This window comes from Drosophila santomea, chromosome X (assembly GCF_016746245.2).
Source record: "Drosophila santomea strain STO CAGO 1482 chromosome X, Prin_Dsan_1.1, whole genome shotgun sequence".
Classification (NCBI taxonomy): domain Eukaryota; kingdom Metazoa; phylum Arthropoda; class Insecta; order Diptera; family Drosophilidae; genus Drosophila; species Drosophila santomea.
In genome coordinates this window covers 15,618,877-15,644,666 of record NC_053021.2, presented here as the reverse complement: position 1 = coordinate 15,644,666, position 25,790 = coordinate 15,618,877, and the positions used below count along the sequence as shown (strand labels likewise).

At 42.4% G+C, this 25,790-nt stretch overlaps 9 protein-coding genes across 13 annotated transcripts in view; 5 read left to right on the top strand and 4 right to left on the bottom strand.

Moving 5' to 3' along the window:
• The first annotated feature begins 267 nt into the window (after nt 1-267).
• On the top strand, nt 268-2,039 carry LOC120455063 (decapping nuclease DXO homolog). Of its 2 annotated transcripts, XM_039640915.2 has the most exons (3): nt 268-1,244; nt 1,356-1,822; nt 1,900-2,039. In XM_039640915.2, the coding sequence occupies exons 1-2, from the start codon at nt 547-549 to the stop codon at nt 1,786-1,788; spliced, it is 1,131 nt and encodes a 376-aa protein (XP_039496849.1). In that variant the 5' UTR covers nt 268-546; the 3' UTR covers nt 1,789-1,822; nt 1,900-2,039. The 2 variants fall into 2 exon arrangements, with proteins under 2 accessions (XP_039496849.1, XP_039496848.1); XM_039640914.2 differs by having other exon boundaries at nt 1,356-1,907.
• LOC120455064 (rab-like protein 3) lies at nt 1,837-2,918 on the bottom strand. The gene is made up of 3 exons (XM_039640916.1): nt 2,810-2,918; nt 2,230-2,748; nt 1,837-2,165 (listed from the first exon to the last, which is right to left on the bottom strand). The coding sequence occupies exons 1-3, from the start codon at nt 2,889-2,891 to the stop codon at nt 1,900-1,902; spliced, it is 867 nt and encodes a 288-aa protein (XP_039496850.1). The 5' UTR covers nt 2,892-2,918; the 3' UTR covers nt 1,837-1,899.
• A 169-nt stretch (nt 2,919-3,087) lies between these two features.
• LOC120455066 (NECAP-like protein CG9132) lies at nt 3,088-6,240 on the top strand. The gene is made up of 4 exons (XM_039640918.2): nt 3,088-3,262; nt 4,191-4,587; nt 4,865-5,070; nt 5,189-6,240. Exons 1-4 carry the CDS (start codon nt 3,180-3,182, stop codon nt 5,238-5,240), a joined length of 738 nt encoding a protein of 245 aa, XP_039496852.1. The 5' UTR covers nt 3,088-3,179; the 3' UTR covers nt 5,241-6,240.
• A 1,679-nt stretch (nt 6,241-7,919) lies between these two features.
• On the bottom strand, nt 7,920-11,720 carry LOC120455065 (UPF0472 protein C16orf72 homolog). The gene is made up of 5 exons (XM_039640917.1): nt 11,100-11,720; nt 9,685-9,774; nt 9,432-9,618; nt 9,137-9,361; nt 7,920-8,755 (listed from the first exon to the last, which is right to left on the bottom strand). Exons 1-5 carry the CDS (start codon nt 11,278-11,280, stop codon nt 8,632-8,634), a joined length of 807 nt encoding a protein of 268 aa, XP_039496851.1. The 5' UTR covers nt 11,281-11,720; the 3' UTR covers nt 7,920-8,631.
• Nucleotides 11,721-12,527: 807 nt separating this feature from the next.
• LOC120456259 (exosome complex component rrp45) lies at nt 12,528-14,287 on the top strand. Its single transcript, XM_039642982.1, has 3 exons — nt 12,528-13,097; nt 13,229-13,978; nt 14,046-14,287. Exons 1-3 carry the CDS (start codon nt 12,641-12,643, stop codon nt 14,084-14,086), a joined length of 1,248 nt encoding a protein of 415 aa, XP_039498916.1. The 5' UTR covers nt 12,528-12,640; the 3' UTR covers nt 14,087-14,287.
• Nucleotides 14,288-14,569: 282 nt separating this feature from the next.
• On the bottom strand, nt 14,570-16,037 carry LOC120456260 (histone deacetylase complex subunit SAP30 homolog). Its single transcript, XM_039642983.1, has 2 exons — nt 15,474-16,037; nt 14,570-15,159 (listed from the first exon to the last, which is right to left on the bottom strand). Exons 1-2 carry the CDS (start codon nt 15,864-15,866, stop codon nt 15,031-15,033), a joined length of 522 nt encoding a protein of 173 aa, XP_039498917.1. The 5' UTR covers nt 15,867-16,037; the 3' UTR covers nt 14,570-15,030.
• A 312-nt stretch (nt 16,038-16,349) lies between these two features.
• Nucleotides 16,350-18,036, top strand: LOC120456616 (zinc finger protein 184). Its single transcript, XM_039643538.1, has 2 exons — nt 16,350-16,610; nt 16,672-18,036. The coding sequence occupies exons 1-2, from the start codon at nt 16,428-16,430 to the stop codon at nt 17,698-17,700; spliced, it is 1,212 nt and encodes a 403-aa protein (XP_039499472.1). The 5' UTR covers nt 16,350-16,427; the 3' UTR covers nt 17,701-18,036.
• A 50-nt stretch (nt 18,037-18,086) lies between these two features.
• Nucleotides 18,087-19,178, bottom strand: LOC120456620 (39S ribosomal protein L22, mitochondrial). The gene is made up of 3 exons (XM_039643542.2): nt 18,799-19,178; nt 18,523-18,736; nt 18,087-18,436 (listed from the first exon to the last, which is right to left on the bottom strand). The coding sequence occupies exons 1-3, from the start codon at nt 19,063-19,065 to the stop codon at nt 18,219-18,221; spliced, it is 699 nt and encodes a 232-aa protein (XP_039499476.1). The 5' UTR covers nt 19,066-19,178; the 3' UTR covers nt 18,087-18,218.
• A 505-nt stretch (nt 19,179-19,683) lies between these two features.
• LOC120456614 (integrin alpha-PS2) overlaps nt 19,684-25,790 on the top strand; it is a 33,009-nt gene continuing 26,902 nt past the window's right edge. For 2 of the 4 annotated variants that reach the window (XM_044006621.1, XM_039643534.1), the window contains exons 1-2: nt 19,690-19,788; nt 23,291-23,630. In XM_044006621.1, coding sequence (XP_043862556.1) covers nt 23,425-23,630 — 206 coding nt within the window. In that variant the 5' untranslated portion in view covers nt 19,690-19,788; nt 23,291-23,424. Of the gene's footprint in view, nt 19,810-20,604; nt 20,685-23,290; nt 23,631-25,790 lie in introns of those variants that run through there. The other 2 variants (XM_039643532.1, XM_039643533.1) reach the window with 2 other exon arrangements.

Here is a 25,790-nt window from a genome sequence, read left to right as displayed (position 1 = left end):
ATTCTTGTGACTAAGGTCACACAAATTGTTTGATTTAAATGTGTAAACACCTTGTGGTGAATAGACTAGAGCTGGGAAACTATGGATGGTTGGAACATTCGATATTTCCGATGGTTTTTATTGAAATATTCGATACTATCACGATAGTGCTTTATTTTTTAAATAATTGTAAATTGAGAAAGGATTTTTTGGCTCATTTACTAAACGACTTTTATAAACAAAAACATGTTTGATAAAACTCATATATCAGCTCTAGAATAGACATGCTCATGCAGATTAGAAAACAAATCGAAGAGTCATGATTTCTACTCTCAAAAGAATTACTGTCATCACTCGCACTAACTTTTCAGATCACAATTACTAAGCGCACGCTCATCAGACATCATCATAATTTAATCTATCATCATTTAAAACCCAATTCAACTTTCGATATTAATCGCCTTCACTTGATATTCAACACAACCATAGTCAAAGGCGTTAACCCGTTTTAAGCCTCAAATTCCGGATAATCTGTTTGAATTTGGAAAATTCGTGTAGGCGAAGAAAATGGCCGAGAACACGGGATTCATCAATGTGCCCTGGCAGCAGCACCGGCTGGGCGGGCGGTACACTAGGCCGTTCCCTTCGATGAGCCGCCCGAAATGCCTTGGCGTCTGCAGCATAAACGCTAGCCGGGATTATGTGGACGACGCCAGCCATGCCGGCTACCTGGCTGGCCAACCGTGGCCAGAGCTGCCGCTCGATCTCAACGATGGAATAGAGGATGTGATCCGCAAGCCCCTCGATCACATCAAACGGGATCTGGAATATATGCTGCTCTATATCAAGCATCACCAGAAGGAACTGCTCCGCAAGCGGAGCTCCGATCCGGGAAACCTCTTCTTGGACACCGACTTTATAACGTTGCGTGGTATTTTGCGGCAGATAATGTGCCTGCAGTATGATACTAATCGCACTTTCCGCATCAAGGCGACTCTCCTCAACGGCAGCGTCTATATGGCCAAAGAGGAAACGCCAGAGCAGCAGTGGGAGAACGAGAACATGAGCAAGAAACAGCTGGACATGTGCTCCTGGGGTTTCAAGTTTGAGCAGTACCTGACCAGTGCCCAGGCGCAGGGCAAGCCGATCACCAATGTGCCGGTCAACGAGGCAGAGGAGTTTATGGGCGTATATCGCGTGAACCTGGCCGGGATTGGGATACTCTACGGCGCCGAACTGGACTGTGTGGACAGCTTGAAGCCAGTGTGAGTTGTCCAGGGCTTAATGCCACTTATTGGTTTACAATTCAGCATGTTTATGAATGATCAATGGTCTATCCATTCCCATAATCCATAATCTATCCATAATCCCATTAGTGACTTCAACGATCCCAAAGTGCTCGACTCCTTGAATTTCGTGGAGCTGAAGACCAGCGCCTTTAATATGAACAGACACCAAATGCGCAGCTTCGATTCGTACAAGTCGGCCAACTGGTGGAGTCAGTCATTCCTGGTGGCCATCGATACGATATACGTGGGACTGCGAGACGCCAAGGGATTGGTGCAGAAGATCGATAAGATCGATGCACGTACACTGAACCACAACAAGCCGTGGAATCCATCGGCAATGGCTTGGTTCCTGGAACAGTTCTTACGCAATCTTAAGAAGCTGCTGGTGACCATTAACGATCCGTTTGCGGTGGTCCAGGTGACTTTTCAAGATAAGCGCGCCCACTATGAAGTGCTCCGCGGCCCGGAACACCAAATCCTGCCCGATTGGTATCGAGATTTGCTCAAGGCGGCCACCTAAAGCATTTGCACTGTATGACATTTGCTCTTCAAGAGTAAGTCTGATTAATCATGGAATTAATCGTTTTTTATGATTCTCGTACGTTATATACTATTGAATTGAATGCATTAGTCACTTGAGGTCGTTGGTCTCCAGAAGGGGCACGGCGCTTGGTTCCAGCTTGGCACTGGTTGGGCCATAACGTCGTCTATCGGGCGGACTGCCGGCGGTGAAGCCGCCCATTCCAAATACGTGGCCTCCGCTGCCGCCGAGCGATTCGCGCTTCTCGATAACACAGTCAAAGAAGCGGGATAGTTTCACGGCATCAGTGGTTCCAGCGGCCAGACTCCGGTTGTCTCGGCAATTCAGCCAAATCTCCTCGGCGCCACACTTATCGGCTGGTGGATAATGAAATGGATGAATGTAAGGAGAAAACATTTGTCTTGTAGCATTTGGAGGCACCTATTCCGCCCGCCTTCTTCACCGCCGTCTTGGGCTGCCGCTTCTCGTCGATGAGGTCCAGTTTGGTGCCCATGACCAGGATGGGCGTTTGCGTGGCGCCTAGAAACTCCTCCATGTCGAACCGGATGTGGCCATCCGTGCCGGAGGTGTTTGATGAGAAGCTGCTCAGTGGGGTGGTCGGCGATGGGGGCATGGATGTGCACCGCGATTTGTACGTATCCTTGCCCTCCTTGTTAACGATCTCATAAAGCCAGTCGAGCAACTGCTCCTGCGACTTGCCGTTGGTGAGGTCGTGCACCAGAATGATGCCATGGATGCCCGTGTAGAAGACGCTGCGGGTGTTTTTGTGGCTCAGCGAGCCTCCGACATCGAACAGCTCCACAAAGTAGGGACACTGGCGAGCGGTGCCCTCCTTGAACTCATGAATCTTCACCTGGATGTTGCAGCCCACTGTCCAGCCGGGACGGATGAGGGACTCGTTGTGGGCGATCAGATGCGTCAGGCAGGTCTTGCCCACACCTGAAGAGGCAATTCTCGAGGGGATTAGTGGCACGTAGAGCCTTTGCCGCCCATTATTTACCCGAATCGCCAACCACAACAATTCGCACCCGATTGTTCATCGCCATTTGATTGAGAAATTGCGGCCACGGCCACACTGGCATTTCGTAAAACTACTAAAAAATATAATAATATAAATTTCAGTAATAGTTAAACTATTACGTAATGTAATTTCGAATGGAACTTAGTCCTTAAACTTTAAACAAATGCCTGTTCATTTAATCAATTAAATAATTTTGAAATATAAATTCCTTTGTGCTGGTATATTTTTAGGGGTCTCGTGGTATATGCAGGCTATCGCTCGCCGGTCACACTGGCTAAAGCTTAAAAAAAAAACACTTGGCAAAATTCAGATAATAAACAAAATCAAAAATAGTTGAATTTCGAATAAGATGGAGTACGAAAGTGTGCTGATCGTGAAGCCGGAGGTGTTTATCTACAAAATACCGCCCCGTGCAAGCAATCGAGGCTATAGGTAAGTGGACAAATCGGTTGGGAAAAGAGGCGACTATTTTTTTTTCGCCCCCTGCTTTGGATTTTCTGCCACCAAAATTGAAAGTTTTCTCGTGCATTTCAACGCCCACTCATTGCACATATAACTAAATATATATGTGTATATATCCACCCCGGGGTGTAAGAATGCATTAATTATGTTTTTCTTTCTTAGTCAAGGTTACAGGCACCACGACTTTTTGTTGTTGTTGCTGCTGCTGAGGCTGTGAAGTTCAATTCCAATTGATTTTTTTTTTTGGTGCAATTATTGTTGAACATTTTCACTTACACGTATCAGGGAACCAAAAAGAAAAAGCAGAAATACACACAGAAAAAAACGGGGGGCAGCGAAAAAGCTCCGCTGGCGTGCGTGTAATTGTTGCTACTTGCAGGCACTCTCTTTGTTTTCCTTTTGTTGCTGTTTATTTCACAGTTAACTGCGCTCAGGTGAGCAAATAACACAAATTAACAGAATACCTCAAATATTGAGGGTATACTATAATTAAATGGCTATGAACGACCTATTAATCTATTAATCGAGTGCCTGGTGAATTAATCTACAAGAACCACATTCTGCATTCCACCGGTTATTTCTAATGTAATTTATGGCTTGTGTATAGCATCGTGTAGTGAGTCCCTCAATTATCTTACAAGATATATTGCTCTTTATACCGACTATTTCTTCAGCACCCATATGATTATATATGTAGCTTCACTTCTGAAAACTGAAAACTATCAAAATGAAAGAATTCTTAGACTAGAAGAGCCAGATAAAGTCCATGTCGTTCATTTTCTGTAAGATTTTCAGACCTAAATAATATATTTAACTTTCCTTATCAGAGTACATACAATTTCCGCAAGAAAAGATAACTAATTAAAGTAATTTTCTTGTTTCAAATGCATATTCACAGAGCGGGAGATTGGAACTTAAAAGAGCCCACCTGGACGGGCAGGATGCGACTGGTGGCCAAGGGCACAGCCGTCGTCCTGAAGCTGGAGGACAAGACCAGTGGTGCCCTGTTCGCCAACTGCCCCATCGACACATATCCCGGCGTGGCCATTGAGGCGGTATCCGACAGCTCCCGGTACTTTGTCATCCGCGTGCAGGACGATAATGGACGATCGGCATTCCTGGGCCTCGGATTTGGTGATCGATCAGATTCGTTCGATCTGAATGTGGCGCTACAAGATCACTTCAAGTGGGTGAAGAACCAGGAGCAGATCGAGAAGGAGAAGACGGAGCCCAAGCAGGAGCTGGGTCTGGGATTCAAGGAGGGCGAGACCATCAAGATCAACATGAGGATAACGGTGGGTACAACTGCATGGACTTTAAGCGCTAAACAACCATTTCCATAAGGCATCTGGTCAAGTTTTACACTTTGTGCTTAATCAGCTTCTGTAACGAAGTCTCTGTTTCAAAGCCACTTTGTTGAAGATGTGCACATTCCACTCTTTTTGCTTAATCAGCTTATCTGAACAGCTGAAACTTGATCATTATGGTTTGTGGTCCAAGATAGCGATTCTGGTCTTAAGAAAACGCTGAATCAAACTTTTTTAATGTTTGGAATTTTGATATTTATTTCAGAAAAAGGATGGTTCCGAGGGATCCTCGCGCACTGGCAAGAACAAAGGCTCCTCGGGCGTGCTGCCACCGCCGCCTGGTGGCCTTGGAAAGATCGCTCCGCCACCGGCCGCCGCCGCAGCCACGACGGTACGGCAAAGTCCCGGCGTTTCGCCTGCCCACAGACCCGCCGCTGGAGGATCCGAATGGACCGACTATGCATCCGCCGGGTGAGTTGTAACTGGTGTTATACCCAACTATGTTTATCGACTAGTTAAACAGCGAATTGGCTTGTGATTTACAAAGGGGCATTGAATCTTTCTTACAACGCGAATTCTTGTTTTCCAGTGGCAACCAGGGACAACAGAACTCGGCCAATGCCAACTGGGTGCAGTTCTAGATAGACATCATCCTGTTCCTGCTGCTGCTGCGCTCCTACCCCCCAGAACTTTATGTTTAAGACTCTTCAGATGTGTTTTTTTTTATTCACCATTTGCAAGCAAATTATTATCGTTTTGAATAAGACCAAAAGATTGAACAGAACATTCAGCAAGGGCGTCACGCGTTAAAGTTAAAGATTTTTAATTCAATTGAAATTGTGTATTAGTTTCCCCGCCCACCACTCGCCCACCATCTATCTCTCTCTCCCACTCCCTCTATCTGCGTAATTACGTCTCGCTCTAATTGGAGAAGTATGATGAAGGTGGGCGGAGTTCTCAGTGAGCGGGGATTTGTAGCGAACTATTTAGTCTGGTTGTTAATTGTATAAATGAAAGTAACGATAATTTGTATGGAAATTATACTAAAATGTAATTTGTTAACGTCGAGATAATGCAATTAAAAATGCATACTAAGTTTAAATCAAGTTATACACGAACACGAACACTGCAACAGCTAAACTGAAGTGAAATATTCAACTTTTGAGTACTTACACACGACACACACGCACGTAAAAAGGACATTCCGCAGATGAGAGATAGGACGCACTACATACCAATATAATTTATTGTTAACTCTATTCCCAATTCTCCCTGATCCGCTTGTTTTACACCCCTACCTTAAATGGAATACAAGAAATTATGCAGATCTATCCACCTGTTCCCGTTTTCGGCTTTAATCACATTGTGTGAAATCGGAATTGATTTAATCGAACATGAAACACTAGACATGGATTGAATTTTATTAGCCTTAGTTTCAAATGAATGCTTACTGGATTAGTTATGGTTTCACATAATTTGAGAGGAACGCAATCGGGATCAGGGCAATATATATATTTTTTTCTGTTTTTAAAAGGCACACACATGCATAGCAACTAAGTAAATCAAATGAATTATATATAATATACAATATGAAGAAATATCCATATGTATTAATAAACCACATTATTGTAGAGAAGGAAACCTTGCTAAATCTGAATTGTTGTTTCATCCCCGATCCCCCCTCCCTTCGCCCAAAATCAATATCCTATAACTATGCTAAACGAAACTCTGTGCTCCACTCTCTTGTTTCTGTTGCTGTTGATAACAAAAAACGAAGAAAAATGTAAAAAAAAGGGAGTTCTATTCGTTCCATAAATGTTTATGATTAGAGCTGCTTCTGGCACACATTTTCATCGCTTTACATTTAGAAATATCTATGTGGAAAGCCCAGCTCACGTCTTCTGGGGATATAACTAACTGCTATATTTGATAGTTATTTTTTGAGCTAATTTATTATTTACTTTTAATGGGAAACTATACAAGTCCTGGCTCTGCTTTAAGTAAATCTTACGACTTCAATAGCCAACAGCCAATAATTTGAATTGAGCAGTACGTATTCGGTTGATAGTTTGTATTCTTGAAATTCGCAGTCTTCAAAAGCTTCTATGATATTTTCCAAATTTGTTTCTGTTTATGGCGCCTTGAGTTTTCAGTGTAACATCCCAGAACTGCGAACAGGATATATTTTCGCTTAGTTTTCTTGGCTAATTTTAGATAACCTTCGAAACGAACATATTCGCCAGCTTTGAGCAGTCAACAAAATCAACAAACGAAACATAAATTACATGGAAATAAAATTATATATATATATACACACAAGATATATACAAAATGTAATTAATATTAATGAAATACGAAATAAAAATAGCAATGAATTTCAATGTAAAATTCCAAAGCTATTTTATGGGTAAAAACGATTTGGGCGTTAAAAAACAAGATTTTTACGAATTCCAGCTCGCTGATAAATATAATCTTTGTGTTAATTTACCCCTTGTTTAATAAAAACCACATTTGCTTTGAATTTTTCTGTTTTTTTTTTTCATACGTTTTTATTTAACTTACAATTTTGTTTTCGGATTTCTTGTAGGTTGTTTTCTGCAATGATGTTCTTTTTTTTCGATTTTCTTATGCATTTGTTTTTTAAATAATCGTTTAGGTTTTAGTACATATAATTACAACGCAATATTTTCATAGGACTTCGATTTCCGACTCTCGACTGCCGCTTGACTTCGCGCCGATACACAATTAATTTATCCGGCTTCCTGCTTCCTCAATATTTAGCTTTAGTAATTTTCTGCCTCCGGATTTCACTTTCCAACTTCATTTGCCGAACTACGTGGATCAATGTTACATCATCGTATTCTATTCATATACATAGCTATCTGCATAAATAGATGTTGGGTATCTGGTATAACCTGGCTAGCTTGAAGTGACAATCACCACGGATTGCACATCATAGTTTTAGTTTGGGTTCCCCGATCGAACTTTAGGTAATGACAGGCTCGTAACTCGAATCACCAAATAAGAATACAGTTTACATGCCAATAGAACTATATCTTATCGAGACTCTGAGATATGGTTACCCACTGTATATACATATAAGGAGATTTTGAACCGATCATTGCACATAGTTAGATCAGAGTTCCCTTTCAGCTCCTCCTCCGCCTTCAGTTTTGAGTACAATGTTATCGCTTTAATTTCGATTTCGTTAGGTGGAAATTTGTTTTCTGTTTCGGGGAAAGACACCACACACATATGCGGCATCATGAGCTGCAAGTTCCGGAAATTGGATGAAATAAGGCGGGATAGGCGGCTTTAAGTAGCATATACAAATAGTGTATATATATATAACATTATATTTCTATTGCGATTTTCTATTGCGATTTTCTATTGCGATTTTCTTGAAGTGTCTCTTATTTTTGTTATTTACACAGCTTCATTTGTGGTTTGCATAATGCAAAAAAAAAAAAAAAAAAATTGGGGTTATACATTTTACAATACCATTCAATATTACTGCTTCGCTTAATCGTAAATCAGACGCACAGCTGGCATATAACAGATATCGTACTCCTAAACTCTTCACTCCGTTTCGCATTAATGCATGATGACAATGATTAACAGTTTGTGCCCACTATCAGCATTATCCTCATCAACATAAACATCTTCTGGTGTCATTACAATCGACATGACTTTTTACTTAAGTGCTATTAACTAAAACATAACTTAACCTTATTTATGTGTGATTTTGTGTGTTTTTACGTACATTTGCTGCATGTAATGTGCACAAAGTGGGGTTAAAAGGGATTGCTTTTGTAAGAAAAATACGGTATGCAATTCTTAAACGGAAAATCTTAAATCAAATGTACAATTTATGTTCTCGGATGCCATCGACATCATATCGGCCGTTCATTCAGTTTACGCGCAGTGCTCTTTATGTTATTCTTTTTCATTTTCGATGCCAGAAGGTGGAGTTGGTTGGTGTCCTAATGACCAGGAGCTTGGCTTTGGGCTGGGATCGCAATTGGTTGTGGATTACATGAAGCGCTGGCGTTTACTGCTATAGTGGCAAATGTCCATTTTGTCGTCGATGGGACTGCCGGGACGCTTGCAATGGCGCGCGATTTCGTTGGCAACAAATGCGAATAGTTCTGGGCCACTGAAACATAAAGAACATTTATTAGTCCACCTCAATTAGCTAGCTTTAAATTGGCACTTGATTAGCTAAATTGTTTACTGAACAACCATCTTAATAAAATCCTTCTTTTTTACTTTATTTTTTCTAATAAAATAATAACAACTCTGTATATTTCCGCGCGTCTTTAAGTTTTGGAAAGATTGCAAAAACCAGTTTTCAATGCATATGCCAAAAAAGGTATTCTCATGTTTCCTGTTGCACTCATTCTCGTCGTTTTCAGAAAATTCTTTCGGGATTGTTCAAAACTTGCAGTGGCTGAACTTGAAATACACATGTTTCCTGGGATAACCTCCAAAAGCAGTCGCAGTGAGGAGTAAACGCATGATAAACCCCTCAACTAACCGTGGGCGCAAAACCAAGGCCTCCTTGAAGGTGTGCAAATCATCGCCGATTCCACCGCCGGTTCCGCCCGTTCCTTCCTGACGGCCACCGCCTGCTCCGGCGGACAGCAAATGTCCACCGCCGGCAGCTGTGGGCGGACCACAAGTCAAGCCCAGTCCGGAGCCGTGGAATCCCAGGCCAGAGCCACCACTGCCACTCTGGTGGTGATGCTCCGGCTTCGGCGAGCTGCAAATAACAGATGCAAGGATCCAGTTTTAAATGGGCTGGCTTGGTGGAAATTGCAACGGCGACTCACCGACGATTGGCATGTGGATTTGTGTTGGATGGCGGTAGGGGTTTTCCGGCCAGATAGGCCAACAGATCCTCGCGCCGTATCATGCGGCGTTTTTTGCTTCGCGCCCAATCGGCCAATTCGCGAGTGCGTCTTTGGTAGCCGCACTGAATGGCAGCGTCGCTGGTGCGTTTGAGACCATCACATGATTCTGGAGAAGATCAATGCACACGGATTAGTCAGGCAGGATTCTTTTGGGGAACCGACTTGGACTCACCTTTGTAGAGTGTTGTCACAGTGCCAGCTGCGGTCTGGAAGGGCAGCCAAAGGGCGCCTGTGTCTGAGGAAAATGTGTTCGATGAGCGCTCTGTAAAATATGCAGAAATATGTTATTATATCCAGTTATTTAGTAGTTTTTTTTTTTTTAAATTTCTATCCTTCAGTGTTGCTTTTGGTTTGGTTAGTGTTCTACATTCTTTACTATGATTTAAATGTGGTGCTACAAAATACAGAATGTATTGTAGGGGAAAATGCAATCAATAGATCAGATACTTTAGCTTTGAGATATTTGTTGTATAACTTTTGAAAACAAGTATTTAAAATTGTGAATCGTATTTTAATAGTTGAGTCCATTGCTAAATTGGTAAATTATTACCTTAAGATATTAATTTATATATATAGCTACAGGATATAAGGACATGGTGAAATGAAATGGCGAACTCGCAAGCCTTGTAAAACCTATTCTTTGTGTTAAGTAAACAATAGAAACAAACATGTCCGACCTGTCGATCGTTTTTTCCCATTTCTCATTCTCTTTTCTCGTTTGACCCTTGCTCCTTGCACACCTGCTGCACGAAAGGACGAAAAAGGACGAGAGGGAGACAGAGAGAACGAGAAGAGCCGTTATCGACCCGGAGGAAGAGCAAGAATGCGGTGCAAGAGGGATGGCAATAGGCACTCGAAATTATTTGCAAACAAAAAAAAAACAAGAATGAGAAGGCAAAGAGCATGGGAGATTAATCTTACACCTATGTTCCCTACTTCATTTTGTTTTGTATTTCGCTAGCCGAAAACAATGACGAAATCAAAACAGCTGTTCGACTCTCTCACACACACGCACGCAAGCAAACAGATGAGCCTTTACGCACATGTTGATTAATGATATCAACAACAACAACAACAACAGGGTCGGCAGCAACAACAAATATGGGCAATGAACATTCTTAAAGGCGACGCCTCTGCCCTTTTTTCCTCTCGCTCTCCCTATTTTCCATAGCCATTGCACTTGCCATCTCTCTTTTCGTGCCATCTCGTTCTCTCTTTTGCTTGCTCCCTGTTCTATTGCATCTCCCCCTTCTTCATTGCTTATAACCCAAAACAAAAACAGCAAAAGCAACACTGGAGCCCTTTCTGCATTTTGATAATGCGTAGTATCGAAGAGCGAGAGAGAAGGGAAGTTGCATTTTCATGAAAGCCGGGCTGCTGCTACCTCCTATTCTTCTTCTCCTGGCTGTTCTATTTATACCTCGCCCAAAACTATTTTTGAAGAGAGACTATACACACACACACACACAGATGCAGATAGTCAGACGAAATGGAAACACAAAGAACAGTAACAAAAAAGCATGGAAGCCTACGCCCTTGGAAGGGATAACGGGATCTATCCCCCAGCCCCCGTCGCAATCAACTCACCTCTGTACAGCTGTGCAACGGCGGTGGCCGAATCCTGGAATGCTCCCCAAACAGTGCCCAGATTGTTGTCCCGCTGACGCACAAACTCCCGTTCGTATTCATCGTGCTGACCGTGGATTTCTCGGTGACACTGCTCCTCCAGCCAGCTCTCCTCGCCTCCTGACTCCGGTTGTTGTTGCATTTCTCTTTCCTCTCACGGTCTCTCTTGCCTTGTGTCCCTTCCAAGTTACGGGTTCTTTCCCGTTCCGGCAAATGTGCCTGGACAATCTTCTTCTTCCGCTGCTCCTTTTCTGCTGCTGCTGTTGCTGCTGCTTCTTCTTTCTTTGGTGCTGCTGCTACGACGACACACGCACACACACACTCACACGCGAAGCGAAACGCACCAACACACTCGCACGCACTTTGGACCAAACTCTTGGTTTTGATATTGGTTTTAGCCAGGAAATCGGTTGGCAATCCTTTGTTTCCACCTTCTGCCCAAAAAGAGGGCTCCTCTGGCCGCCCGGTTGAAAATGATAATAATTTATTTATTGCACAAACGTAGAGCGAGCAGCACTTTTATGTAGTAAACCAGCACAAAAAAGAACGACACTCAGCGGCGGCGTTGCCAGATCTGCAAGAACTGTCAAGCGAACGCTGCTGGCATTCTAGTTCAATTATCGGTCCGGTAGCTGATTCTAAGCCTTGTGAACCAGTCACTTATTTTTGCTTCTTAAAAATAAAGATGGCGGCATAATGGCTTCTTAAGTCTGACGTAAAGTAGAACATTTCAATAAATAAGTGGTCCATATTGTTTTGGAATTATTTCGTATATGAGCTTTCTAGGTTTATAAATGTATTCTTATCTGGCGAACCAGTCACAAACAACTACTAGGTTCAAAGTAAATTAACGAAATTTAATATTTTTTAGTTTATAATTTAAAAATAATTTAAAACAGCCGTATTTATGCTGGTAACGGTGTTTTTATGAATTAATATACTCTTTTTTATTTGTTGCGTTGCTAGAACCGAACACAATCTAAACAATATATTGTTTTAATGTTGATGTTGTAATATTTAATAAAACGACTGAATTGACATGGCAATATATTATACGAACAAGTAAAACTAAATGTTGCCATCTGATAACGCGGTATAAATAAATACATGTACATATATCGACAATACTAAAAATTTAATAATTAATTAAAAATACTAAATTTGTTGCATACCCAACATTTTTCATAGGTTCCATAATGGAAGTTAGAACCATTTATTTAATTTGGGTAGCCAATTTAAATATTCATTTGTCCACAAATGCACAACGAAACGGCGTAAAAAGTCTCCCTTCTGATGCCCCACAAATTGCCCTCTAATTGCACAAAACAATACAATTGCTAAATATTTATTACGCACTTTTATAGTTCCAGTTCCGAGGTAACCAGTTCCGGAGCAGCATGTAGTGGAGCAAAGTGGCATCGCCGCAGTCTGCACGTTTTTAAAAGCCGGCCAAATTCAGTCAGAATTCAAAACAAAGCAGAAGGATCCTCCCCAAAACCAGGATGTTCATGAACTCGAATCTTTTCGAGCCGGGCAAATCGAAACCGGAGCGTAGCTTCGTTCAGTTGGCGGTGAAGCAAAACCAGCGCTTCGATGGCCGGCGCTCCAACGAGTGCCGCGATGTGGAGCTGACCTTCGGCGCGGATTGGGGTACCGTGGCGGTGTCCATGGGCGACACGAAGGTGCTAACCCACGTTACCTGCGACATGGGCGCACCGGCCACGTCTCGGCCCAACGAGGGCAAACTCCAGCTGAACGTGAACCTTGGCGGCGTGGCTTTTCTGGACGAGGTGCAGACCACACATGACCAGCGATCGCTCACCCTGAACTCCCTGCTCGAGAGGACATTCCGCAGCTCCAGAAGCGTCGATCTGGAGTCTTTGTGCGTGGCCGCCGAGCAGCATGTGTGGTGCATCCGTGTCGACGTCAATGTCCTCAACCACGACGGTAATCTGTATGGTAAGGACACCAATATCAAAATGAAAGGTGATTGATTAACTTTTAAATGACCATCTGAGTTAGTCAAGAGCCCATACTTTGATCGTTTTTTAAGATAATCTCATGTATTTAACTGCTGTTATTTCTTATAGACGCCAGCACCATAGCCACCTTGGCTGCATTGATGCACTTCCGCCGACCGGATGTCACGTTTACGGACGATGAGCTGCGCATCTATACGGAAAAGGAGCGGGAATTTATTCCACTGCTATTCCTTCACTATCCCGTCAGTGTAACCTACTGTATATACAAGAGCAGTGGGCAGCCAATAGTGGATCCCACGCTGCTGGAAGAGAACGCTGCCGATTCAGTAATTGTCCTGAGCTTTAACTCGTACCAGGAGCTTTGCAGCCTAAATGCCGGAGGCACTGCACCCACAAATGTCCGCACCATCATGCAGTGTGCCCGCAATGCTGCGACTCGTTGCAAGTCCCTGGTGGATTTCGTACGCAAAGCCTTGTTGCTGGACGAAGAACGTCGATTGCAGGGCGGTCGATTGGTCAATGGACTGGTAGCTCTCATTGGAAATACGCAACACAAACTAAGTTTCAATAAACTGATGAGCTGCCAAAAGCAGGAACCGCAGCCAGCTCCAACCGAGAAAATGGAGTTGGATAACGAGATCAGTGAGAAGCCAGAGGTCGAGGAGATTGAAGTCAAGGAAGAGCCGTCCAAGCAGGAAACAGGTGACGCCCCCATGGACTCCAGCGGTTGGCTACCCCAGGATGAGGACTCCCAGGAACTGCCCATACCCTCGGAAGCATCCACATCGAAGGCAGGCAAGGGTAAACAAAATCGCAGTAAAAACAAGGCAAATAAAAAGCCGCAGCAGAAGAAACAAAGTAAGTTAACAATCAAAATAATTAATGAAAGCTGAGTTCCATTGATAACGCACTGTTTCTCCCCTAGATCACAGCGACTCTGAGGAGGAAGCCAGGCAATACATCTAGCCGATGTGATAGTCATGTAGTTAAGAGAAAATGCTTTCTATTAAGTTTTATTTAGGCTTAAATGTATGGCTAAAATCAGTCTAGGCTTTAACAGAAATCGTTTAATGCGGAATTCCAATTGATTTGTGGAACCGATGTTCGTCTAAGTTAGGCTTAAACTAGAGCTCAAAATATATTTCCAACCCGCTGGGGCTAACGACATGATGTTTAAGTTTAAATATTGCATGTTAATTCGTTCACACTTTTACAGCGAGAATATATTGGCTTCCGATTCATGTTGCTTTCATTGAAGTCTAATTGTGCTTTGATTCGTTTAAAGTTTCTTGGTGTTTTCTTGTCTTGTTGCTTGCTGATGTCTAGCCATCCCCACTTAACTTGATTTATAATACAAACGATTAAATGAACAACATTCGCGTCGCCATGTCTTTAAGCCTAAGGATACGAGTTGCTATTTGATTCAGTGTGTTCAGTGTTTTCTGTTAATTCTCTTGTTAATTTACATAGTTTATTAATGTAGTGCGTGTATAAAGAGCTATTAACAACGGACCAAGGCTACAATTAGTTTTGTAAATTTCTTGTTTAAGATTAGGTTTACATTCGCGTTATACTATTTTTGTTTTGGGAGCACCAGTTGCCATTTTCCTTACATTCTTTCATTGCAGTTTTCCCTTTCGAATTTTACTTGTATTCCGGGGAGTCGAGGAAAGGGTTTGGGCAGTGGTGCTTTATGGGCGCATAGGAGTGGGTTTCTTGGGGGTCACACAGATGAGAAGGGCATTTCACTATCAGTATTTTCGTTTATCCTTGTTCGGTTCAACAATGCTGACGTCCAGCAAATGCAGCAACAATGTGAGAAGTGTGTTTTTTTGATTGGCAGTTGGCCAGCGTTAAAAGGAGAAAACGTCGTCGGCGTCCTCCTCCTCCCTCCGCCCGCCGACGCGCCTTCAGGTGGTATCGTTGCCAAGGCCGTTTTTCTGGTCCAGCTTATTCGCGCCCATCTTCACCATATACACAAAGACCGTGATGATCTCCTTCTCCTTGATTTGTATTGTCTTGAAGTGTTTCATAATTGTCTGCGGGAGAAAAGTGTAAGTATGCATCTGGATTAAAACAGAGTCTGCACAACCTTATAAGCTAAATAAAGAGTAATAGGGCGATACAAAAGATAATTTGGATGAAATGGTAAGGTTTTTCATCTATATGAATGATAAGCACTTCGTATGCATATGGGCATCATGGCTGTTCTTGGTTACTAAAGAAACACAACTTGAATGTATTTAAATTTCACATGTAGCATCACACAGCACTTTACACCAGTGTTTCTACATGATTCGGCCCCAACTAAAGTGGGTATGCCCACCTAATATTGAAAGTAGGTCAAACTTACATCCGCCAGCTGCGCCCGTTTCATTCCCTGCCGCGCTTGAACCTTGTAGTGGCGTTTGTAGCGGCGCAGCGTGCTGACGCCCAGCTGATAGAGATCGGGAAACTCGTGCAGGTCCGTGTCCGTCTCGTTGCTGTCGTCCTCGCTGTCCTTGCGACGTCGCTTGGTGCGCACAGACTGGATGCGCTCCTTGTGGTGGTCACAGATGTAGATGTGCTGCGCGGCGGGATCGCTGCTGAGCTTCAGCCGCTTCTGGGCCACCGTTTTCTGGATGCGCTTGGAGTAGCTGGCGTAGCCGGCCTGGTTGCGACACCGCTCCATGTCGTCGATTAGGCAGCAGGTTTGGTCCGTGTGCCCGCGACTGTCCTCCTCGCCGGTGCTGAATCCGTTGTTCATCCTGTTCCCGATCCTTGCCGATCTCTGGTGAGTTGCTATCCAATCCAATCCCTTCCTGCTTTGCTTGCTGCTCCTCTGATTTTCTCCGTTTCGCTGCTTTGTCTCCCCTTTTGCCTTTTGCTTTGCTTTGTTTCCCTTTTCAAGAAAAAAATTTTCTTTCAACTGTGTGGTGTGACCAGACTGGGAAATGGAGAAATTCCTCGGCAGCTGTCAAGCGCGCAAATATTTGAAACTTTTGTATTTTTATGATTTAATTGTTATAAATGGGGTACTAATAGCATAATCGCACAAAGTGTTTTGGAAATCCAACCTCTTAAGCTATATAACGAATTATTTATCTGTAGAGCATATTATTTTTGAAGCCGTTTGTTAGTATGTATATTAATACTAAAATTAAAAAAATACCATGTACTAAAAACTACTTAGTACCTTTTCCAACACTGATTCTAATACCGATAGGTAATCAACGGTACGATAGTTACGCCAGCTACAGTATTTGTCATCACTAGGTCACAATTGTTCGCTTAAACGAAATTTGAATTGTCAGAAAATTCCATCAAAATGCCTGGAACGCAAATTGCAAGCGACAGCGACATGGAGACCGCTCTGGAGGAGTTCAAGCAGCGCCAGGGACGCCGGAACAGTATCGGCTCGGCCACGTACACGTGCAGCATGCCCAAATGCGAGGCCACCTTCAAGCGGCTGGACCAATTGGATCGCCACGAATATCACCACACTGGGATTGTAAGTATAGCAAATGGGGATAGGGCATTGTATAGCCAGTAGTAACCACGGCACTTTGCAGAAGAAGCACGCCTGCTCCTACGAGGGCTGCGACAAGACGTACTCCATTGTAACGCACTTGAAGAGGCATCTGCGGAGCACCCACGAGCGTCCGGATTCGGCGGCCATGAAGACGGTGAAGTGCGCGCTGGAGGAATGCAGCAAGATGTTCATCTCGGTCAGCAATATGACCCGTCACATGCGCGAGACCCACGAGAGCCCACGCGTCTATCCCTGCAACCACTGCAGTGCCAATTTCTCGCAGAAGCTCAAGCTGAAGCGCCACGAGATCAGGGAGCACACGCTGGAGTATCCCTTCAGCTGCTCGAAGTGCTCGCGCGGCTTCTTCCAGGAGTGGCAGTGCCAGAGTCACGAGCCCAGCTGCAAGCTGTACGAGTGTCCCGGTTGCCCGTTGAAGTTCGACAAGTGGACGTTGTATACGCAGCATTGCCGCGACACGTTGCACGGAAAGAATCGTCACAAGTGTGACCGGTGCGAGAGCGCCTTCGACAAGCCCAGCGAACTGAAGCGTCACCTCGAGGTGAAGCATAAGGAGGCGGCGGACAAAGATGCGGGCGCCTCCTCGTTCACCTGCAACGAGGAAGGCTGCGGCAAGAGTTACTCGTACCTCAGGAATCTCCGCCAGCACATGCTCACTGCCCACTCGGGCAGGCGTTTCGAGTGCCAGGCCCTGGACTGCGGCCGCTGCTTCAGCAGCGCACAGAATCTTTCCAAGCATCTGCTCAGGGATCACAAGGATGGCAAGAAGAAAAAGCAAGAAGACTTGAAAGCTAAAAAGGATAAGAGTAAGAAACTAGAAGGGGGCAAACTTAAATCCACTTCACGCAAGCGACGTCGCGATGCCGGACGCAGCAAACACTCGAGGCTCTCCAAACTGGCCTGCCTGCAACTGGACAAGGAGGAGGACGAGGCGGTGCGTGAACGACAGCCCTTGGCCCTCGAAAAGATCACCCAGTCGCTGAAGGAAGACCCCATTGACGAGCTGCTGGCACAGACCCTGCAGGATGAAGAGGACGTGGAGCAGGAGTAGGCCAAAATGCCATTAATTAAGGAAGCGAGTAAGAAGATCTAGTCCAAACCCACAAAATATCGATATAAATAACGTATAGTAGCTACAAGAGGCTACAAAATGCAGTGCGAATGACTTTAAGCTATTATAAATCTTTCAAAGAAACAACAATTGCTTTAAAATAAATGTAACTACGCACTGAATGTTTAGTAAATAAATTAGGAGCATCCTTATAGCAAGCTATTATTATTAGTCGCCGCCTGGAGCGAATTACTTTTTAATCAGAAATTTATTTACGTTAAGATCGTAGGTATCACATTCCTTGACTTAAACCAATAAATCCTTGTTTATATGCAAGTATATACTTTTCCTTTAAGACGAAATAAAGGAAAGATTCTCTCACATAATTCTTTTGTCTGTTTCTTTTTTTTTATTAAACAATCTTCTAAAAACGAAAAAAATGCTTAATGCGAGGACGCGATGGCGCAGGAGGACTGGATGTTTACGGATCGGTAGCAAGCGAGTGCCATTTCAGGTGGCTACAGTGAGTTGATGATCTTCCGGCTGCGCATCTGCTCCATCCAGCTCTCGTACTGCTGCTCCGGCGTCTGCGGCTCCTGGTAGTAGTGCTGCGGCGGCTCACCCTCCTCCAGTCGCACGAAGTAGTGGCAGTGCTTGTACTCCACCTTGCCGAAGCGACCGCGAGCATGCCTCCTCACGCCCTTGAAGACGCGTCCCTTGCCCACAAAGGATTCGGCTGGAAGTTGAGAAGTATACAGATATAAGATATAGGGATAGGATAGGGATAGAGAGTTTCCAATAGTTTCTTGCGCCTCTGCTCACCTATCCAGAGATTGCTCTTGTACTCCACATTGTGCCGCTCCACTGCCATTTGCTGGGCCTCCAGTATGGTCTCCTTCACATCGGTGGCGCCCTTTTTGAGCACAAAGTTGAGCTGCTTCAGCGCCTCATCGACGGACATTCCGCGAACGAAGGCAGCGATGTACCACATCTTGTCCGGACTGTATTTGATGTTGTTGCGCATGTGGCAGACGTACTGGAAGTGGATTACACGTGAATTGGGAGGATTATAACTGCTGCACGATCCAAATATCTTACAGCCTTTCTGGGCTCCTCGTCCGTTTCCTGCGGCGGATGCACGGTCTTGTTGTACTCCAGCCACTTACGGGGTCCGTAGTTGTACTTGTTCCACTTGGCGCACAGCATTCCGGCGGAAGCGGCCGTGTGCAGGGATTTCGACTGGAGGGCAGGTGGTGAAACTGGTGATATGGCGGTTGATCTGCTGGCTTCGCCCGATCTGAGGAGCGCTGCTCCCTGTGGCGCCTGCAGGCGCAGCTGGGACATCTGCCGGATCACCTTGTGCATCTTAGTTTGGATGTTTTATCACAGCAAAACCAGGCAATTCAATCCGGAACGGAAAACGCAGACTTTCCGTAAAAAAAATAATCGCGTAATCTGCCAGTGTGACCAGTGGCAGCAAGCATGCCGTGTGCCTAAAACGTACCGCACAAACGGCTGATCTGCGAGCGGTCTGGCTGCGCTAGGTTGGGGTATAAAATGCATCTGGCAGCGTTATCAGTACTGTTTAAAAAATATTTCATTTATTAAATTAAAAATTAATTTCAAATACTTAAATTATTAGATAAAATCAAATTAAATGAGATGAATTCAGCAGTTCACATTGATAAGCAATTCAAATTATTTGTTAAAATGAAACCATTAACATAAAAAGCAAACTTAATTATGTTCTTAAAAAATATATATAAGCTAACAATAAAATGTACTCTTTTACTAAGCTATTATTTTCACACATAATCAAAACTCGTTTATGCAATTATTAAATATTCTAGTTGATATACACTTGACTTAATTGTGCTTAACGGAGCGTCGCGCCTTCGTTTGAATTGTCCAACAGTCTGGCAGCGCCGCTGATTATTTGAAATTGTATCTGCGGGATTGCTAGCCATTTGAGTGCTGCATTCGGTGGCGTGAAGCGAAAGTTGGCTGGTGTTAAGTGCGGAGCGCTCGCGTTCGAAACGGAAACTCAACGGGCGCCAGATTCGATTTAAATTCGAAACACAAATTCGCGTATGCAAATTCAATTCGATGGTAATTGGACGGCGAAACGTTACTACTTGCGTGATATCTGATATATCCAATGCATTCGAAATGTTTAGCGCATTTCCGAGGGCTCATTGTTTGTTTTCATTAATTTGTATTGCCAGTTGTTTGCTCTGCCTCGAATGGCCGGCGAAAATGCTCGTATTGTCGAATTGCAATACATTCCGAGATCTCGTGATTGCGAATCTAAACCATCTGGATAAATGGGAGAACTTATTTTCGCTGCAGCGCTCTAATTTTCCAGGCAGAGTTCATTTGCTTCAACGCACATGCGAAAATCTATTAAATTGTGTAATTAAAACGTATTGGTTCCAAAGCAAATATAGTAAAACCGTTGAAAAAGTGTAATTACCTTTTCGAATTTTAAAATATATGATTTCCAATTTTTTGAATCTATATGTTAACTTTACCAACTGGCTGAAAATCATACAAGTTTGTGCGCTGAATATGTAAACATAAAAATTATTAATTTATATCCAAAGTCAAAACTATGTTCAAAATAAAGATTCTGCCATATGTATGGGCCACCAAGATGACACATCAAATGGCCGAAACTTTTGCTAACGGAAATTACAGACTTCCCACACGAAACTTACCTTTGAAATCTGTTCGAGTGGGATGCTCGCACATAGATAATGAAAAAAAAAATAAAACTTTTGCTATCGTTTCGGGTGTTTGAGAGCTTCGAGATTGCTCTCCCGTTCCGAGTCGAAAAACTAGAGACTACGGAGCAGAGTATCTCCATTGAGTAGGCGATCTGGCACGAGCAGTTCACCCATGTATCTCTGGCGGTGCTAAGATGTATCTTACAGATACTTTGCGCCATTAGTCGTGGTTTAAATCTTGCTGCGTTCGCTGCCGAGGTAGAGCAAATAGCAAAAAGCAAAAAGCAAATGGCAAATAAAACTACTACAAATATAACAAATAAAAGTGAACTTCGCTAATCAACAGCACAGAGAGAGATAATAAAAACGCAACACGCGACGCGCTAACAATTAGTTTGAAACATTTTTTTCCAGTGTTGAAGCACCAGTGAAAAGTGCACTCACCAAATAAATATTTATAATATATATTTTTTAAACAACATTTAACAAAAAAGCACAAAGAGCCAAAATCAACAAATTCAAATTGATGTCGCAGCTGTGTTTGCACCACCGCCGCGGCGTTTTGTGCAGTGTAGAATTCGATCTGTATATGCACGTCTATATATACATGTGCATATATACCTAGATATAGGCGGACTCTGCTGGGCGTAGCACACAGCTTCCAACTTTTTAGATTTATTTTTAGATAAATGATCGGGTGTGTGTTTTTTCCACTAATTTGATGTGTTTTTTTCCGTATTCATATCTTAACCATCTGGGCAAGATTGTATCGCAATTCCAGCCCATGGCTGCTACTAATTATCTTAAATTGGTGCACGAAAAAGAAAAGTGTTAAAAAAAGGCTTTCAAACCTATACTTCTATACCAAAGGTTATTTAGTTTGCAACTGAATATGTTAAAAGTTCAAGCGGTGATCGAATAAATGGGAAACTAACAAATATTTTTAGAAACTTTCGCCAGACTCTTGCGCTCTTTTTGCATTTAAATGCGAATTGCACGCTAAGGAAGTTATTTATGCAAATTTTGCAACTTTCAGTTAACAATTGTGCTCGCCTGGCAACGAACTTCAGTTTTTAGCCTGCAATTTGTGGGCCACGAAATTAACTGTCTTATTTATATTGGCACATTCGCCAGTCATTTTGAATGCCAGCCGCATGATCAATTGTAATTTCGTTGAATGTTAAATTGCCTACACCATATGGTGCGTTCTAAAGCAAATTTTTTGAGGTTTTTTTTTTTCGTTTTTCGTTTAATTATTATTCAGTTTCTTGTCTATGAATGGCAGCCGCCCATCAATGAACTCGAATCGCCCACACTCGTCGGAAAAACTGGGCATTAAGTGCACATATATATGGTGGAAAATGTGTCAAATGTCACCTGCACACCGCCTACAACTTGTTTGTTTCTTTCCGCCACAGAAACCTAGCTGCACTGAAAAAAAAATATCCATCTCTTGCATCTACTTGCCACTAAAATAATAGTGCACTTGCATTTCCAACTCTTCCTTGAAAGTTATCTTCAATTTGGAGCAAATTTGTGTGGGAAGGGCTGGCTGGCTTCAAGCTGGCTAAAAGTCTAATGGCTTTATGGCCGTTATTTTGTTATTTTGGCCAACCTGTTTGACGGCCCATTACGTCACCAGCAGCGCGATGCTGAGCGTAGAACGCGCCAAAATCTAAGCATGCAGCTAAAAAAAACACCAAAAGCAAACATGAAACCGTCAAAAATGTCTAAAAACAACAAATCAGATTTTAGAATTAGCCAACATTAAAGACACGACCCGACTGATACCCTAGCACTTTGCTGCAGTGAAAACAAGAAGCTTGAAATCATTTAAACTGAACGTAAAAAACTTTTAAGCTTTCAAATGAATTAATGCAAATTAAGTGGTAAAATAATGTGATTTGTAGCAATAATTTAAAAAAATAATAAATTTAAAGTAAAAAATAAGTAATTAATTCCCAAGCTAAAAAATATTAAAAATGAAACTAAAACCAAATATAAATATTGAAATAATAACATAAATTAAAAGCATTTAATGGATGTTTGGTTTAACCAGCATTGAAACTTATAGAGCAATGTAAAACATTAAGATATAATGCAAGAATAAATAATAATAAAAACCTAAAATCGAGTTTAATAATAAATAAACAAATAAAGTTTAATAATAATTAAAGTTTAATAATAAATAAATAAATAAAGTTTAATAATAAATAAATAAATCAAGTTTAATAATAAATAAATAAATCAAGTTTAATAATAAATAAATAAATAAAGTTTAAAAATAATTAAATAAATAAAGTTTAATAATAAATAAATAAATAAAGTTTAATAATAAATAAATAAATAAAGCTTAATAATAAATAAAATATGGGTAGAAATTAATGAATGACATGCAGTTTATTGAGTGAAACTGAACCGTGTAATAAAGACCGATATGGAATGCCCGTAATTGCCCGACATCCGACTTCAGACATTAGATATCCGACCAGCCCTAACCACGCCGCCCACCCCGCGATTTCCAAGGCCAAGAGATCTTGATTATGATGTTAAGACAGACAGAGAAAGAGAGAGAGAGATAGAGAGAGAGAGAGAGAGATAGTGAGAGAGAGACGTAGAGATAGAGATACGTGGAGATACTAAAAAACAGAGACACTCAGCATTTGCCGAGTTGAAGAATATAGTTTTTTGGTTTTGGCTTTTGTGTTTTATGCTCTTTTTTTTTTTGGTTTTTGGTTTTGGAATCTCAACTCATGTTGGCCAAGGTTGAGTTTATATAATAAATAAAGCCGCGTGTGTGTGTGTGTGTGTGTGTGCGTCTCTTTCGACCATATGTTATAATAATTCTCGATTCCGATCGCCAGCTGTGAAGATGCAAGCGTAAAGTGCCAAGTTCTTGGATGCAAGCCCAGCGAAATCGAAACAAATTCGAGAGAAAGTCAAAAATATAGAATAAAAGAAAGTAACCAGCGAATACGAAGTAAGAAAAGTGCCCAAAATGAGTGGAGATTCCATCCACCGAAGAAGAATGGCTCTTCACGCCCCGTTAACGATCCTGATCCTGCTCCTGGTGGCCATCTCCACGCATGGCTACAACATCGATCTGCCCAGCTACGTCCGTTTCCGGCAGTCCAGCAAGTCCATGTTCGGATTCAGCATTGCGATGCACAAGGGTCGCAGTGGATTCTACGGCAATCAGAGCAAGTAAGTCCACATAAACTAACTAGACTATAACTTTTTAGGGGACAGTTTAGGTATGATGACTATTAGGTGATGACTAGATTCTAGGGCTAAAAGAAAGAAATCTCTTACCATTATTCATTTCATTATTCATTACAACTTCCGAAGAGGGTCATTTATTTCGCTTTATCTGCGTACGACCCTCTTGACATTTCTTTTCAATAAATTATCTTCATTGGAAACAAAATGTGCTTTAAACTCAAACTCATTAAAGATAAGTAAATCATATGGGATTTATGTAAGCACGCTCTCTACACTTTATGCCGTCTGTAAAGTCGTTTTATCTGAATTTCTCAATTTCTGAATTCATGCCGCTATCGGTTACTCTCTCCATTTCACTTTCCCAGTACAATTTGTATGGCGATCGGTAAAAGATGCTGGTGCTCACACTTGGAATATCTTTCACAAATACCTGATAAGACCAAGCGATCTAAATAAAATGTTAAATATAGTATTTGTTAGTTATTAAAGCCAGCTTTTTCCCAAATTAAGTAGAACGCTCTTGTTTTGATGAAGTCGACTGTGCCCAAAAAAAAAAAAGAATTCCGATATGAGAGAAAAGGGGAAACCATTGCATCTGGCGATAAAAGAATTCATTGCATTAAGTTTAAGCTTCCGGGATGCAACAGTTGCAATCATTCTTTTTCGGCAATCCCATTTTAAAGTCAGAAAAACGCCAAAACGGAATATGCCATAAGCAGCGACATATGTATATGCAGATAGCCATATGATTCAAGTGACTATTAATGTTATCACTGGCGTAGCAAACTGAGAGATACTTGGCTGCATGACAGACCGCTTGTTTAGTCTTCTTTTTTTTTCGCAGCCGTCCATTGGTAGAGATAATCCAGTGACATGTTAATCTTCAAGTAGAGATTCCCGGCTATCTGCACTAGGCTCCCAGCACGCAAGCGCCTTTTTTCCAATCTTGAGGAGCGTGAAAATATGCATCTAGAATGCTAAACGCCCATTAGTTTCAATCGCAACGAGATAGCGTCGCCCATTCGGGAAAAGATTCATTGATAAATTTACGAGCGTGGTCATTTAAATCCATCTGGGTCACTTGGAGCACTTCCCGCACTCCTCGACCTTCCGTCGAGCGGAAAGTTTATTGGGGTCTGTTTTTTTTTTTTTTTTTTTTCATTTCTGACCCCCTGACAAATGGCGAAAAACATATTTCCATTTCCCGCCCAGTACTTTCACGCTATTCATGTGAGCCGTTCGATTGCAGCGATAGCCTTTGTGAACCCGCAAAGTTCAGCTTGATGGACCGTGTTAATCGCATAGTCCCAGGCCTACACTGCGCAAAAATCCCCCTAACAGATTCAAATCATGGTAAAGCTGCAGTTGCAGCCACTTCGACATGACTCGCTATTAGTTTGCACTAAAGTTACTGGCATTTATGTGTAGTAATGCATTTGTAATAATTTCTAGAAATATTTTCTTGCAGAAATATTTTGCTGTGTACTGCGGCATTGAGGCGGTAGTCTGCTTAGACTTTTCGCACGTTAGCTGGTTTCCTTAGGAGGAGTTGGGGCCTCCACTTGGAGGAGAGTTCGAGGACTGAAGAACGGCGTTGAAGTCGCTGAAGAATCCGTCGAAGATCCGAAGATCGATGGAGAGAGTGGAAGGAGTGGAGGGAGTGGATGAACCAGGGACCAGGGGCTATCAGGGCAACAGCATCTGGCCTGGCTACGTGTGTGAATGGCCTTTTGGCCGTTTGCACTTCTTTTGCCGCCATAAGTCTCTATAATCCATTTATACACAGCAGTCGCGGAGAACGGAGAGCTGCTGCGCTAAGTGCACTTAAAAGCAACGAAAATTATTTAAATGCAGCGTTAAAATTGTTTACAATTCAATAAACAGACGCAAACACACACGGAATTTGGTTAGACCCTGCCCCAGAAGTGGCGACAACTGAAGATACAGATACAGATACAGATACAGATACAAAGATACAGCTACAGCTACAGATACAGATACAAAGATACACAGATAAGAGACGCCAAACAAAAAGTTAGCACTCAGTGACTTTAAACCCAAGTTGAGCGATCTTCAAATGCTCTTTATTTATTTATTTATTTATTTACAAAAGTATCTCACACTGTTTAGCATTTAGCTCTG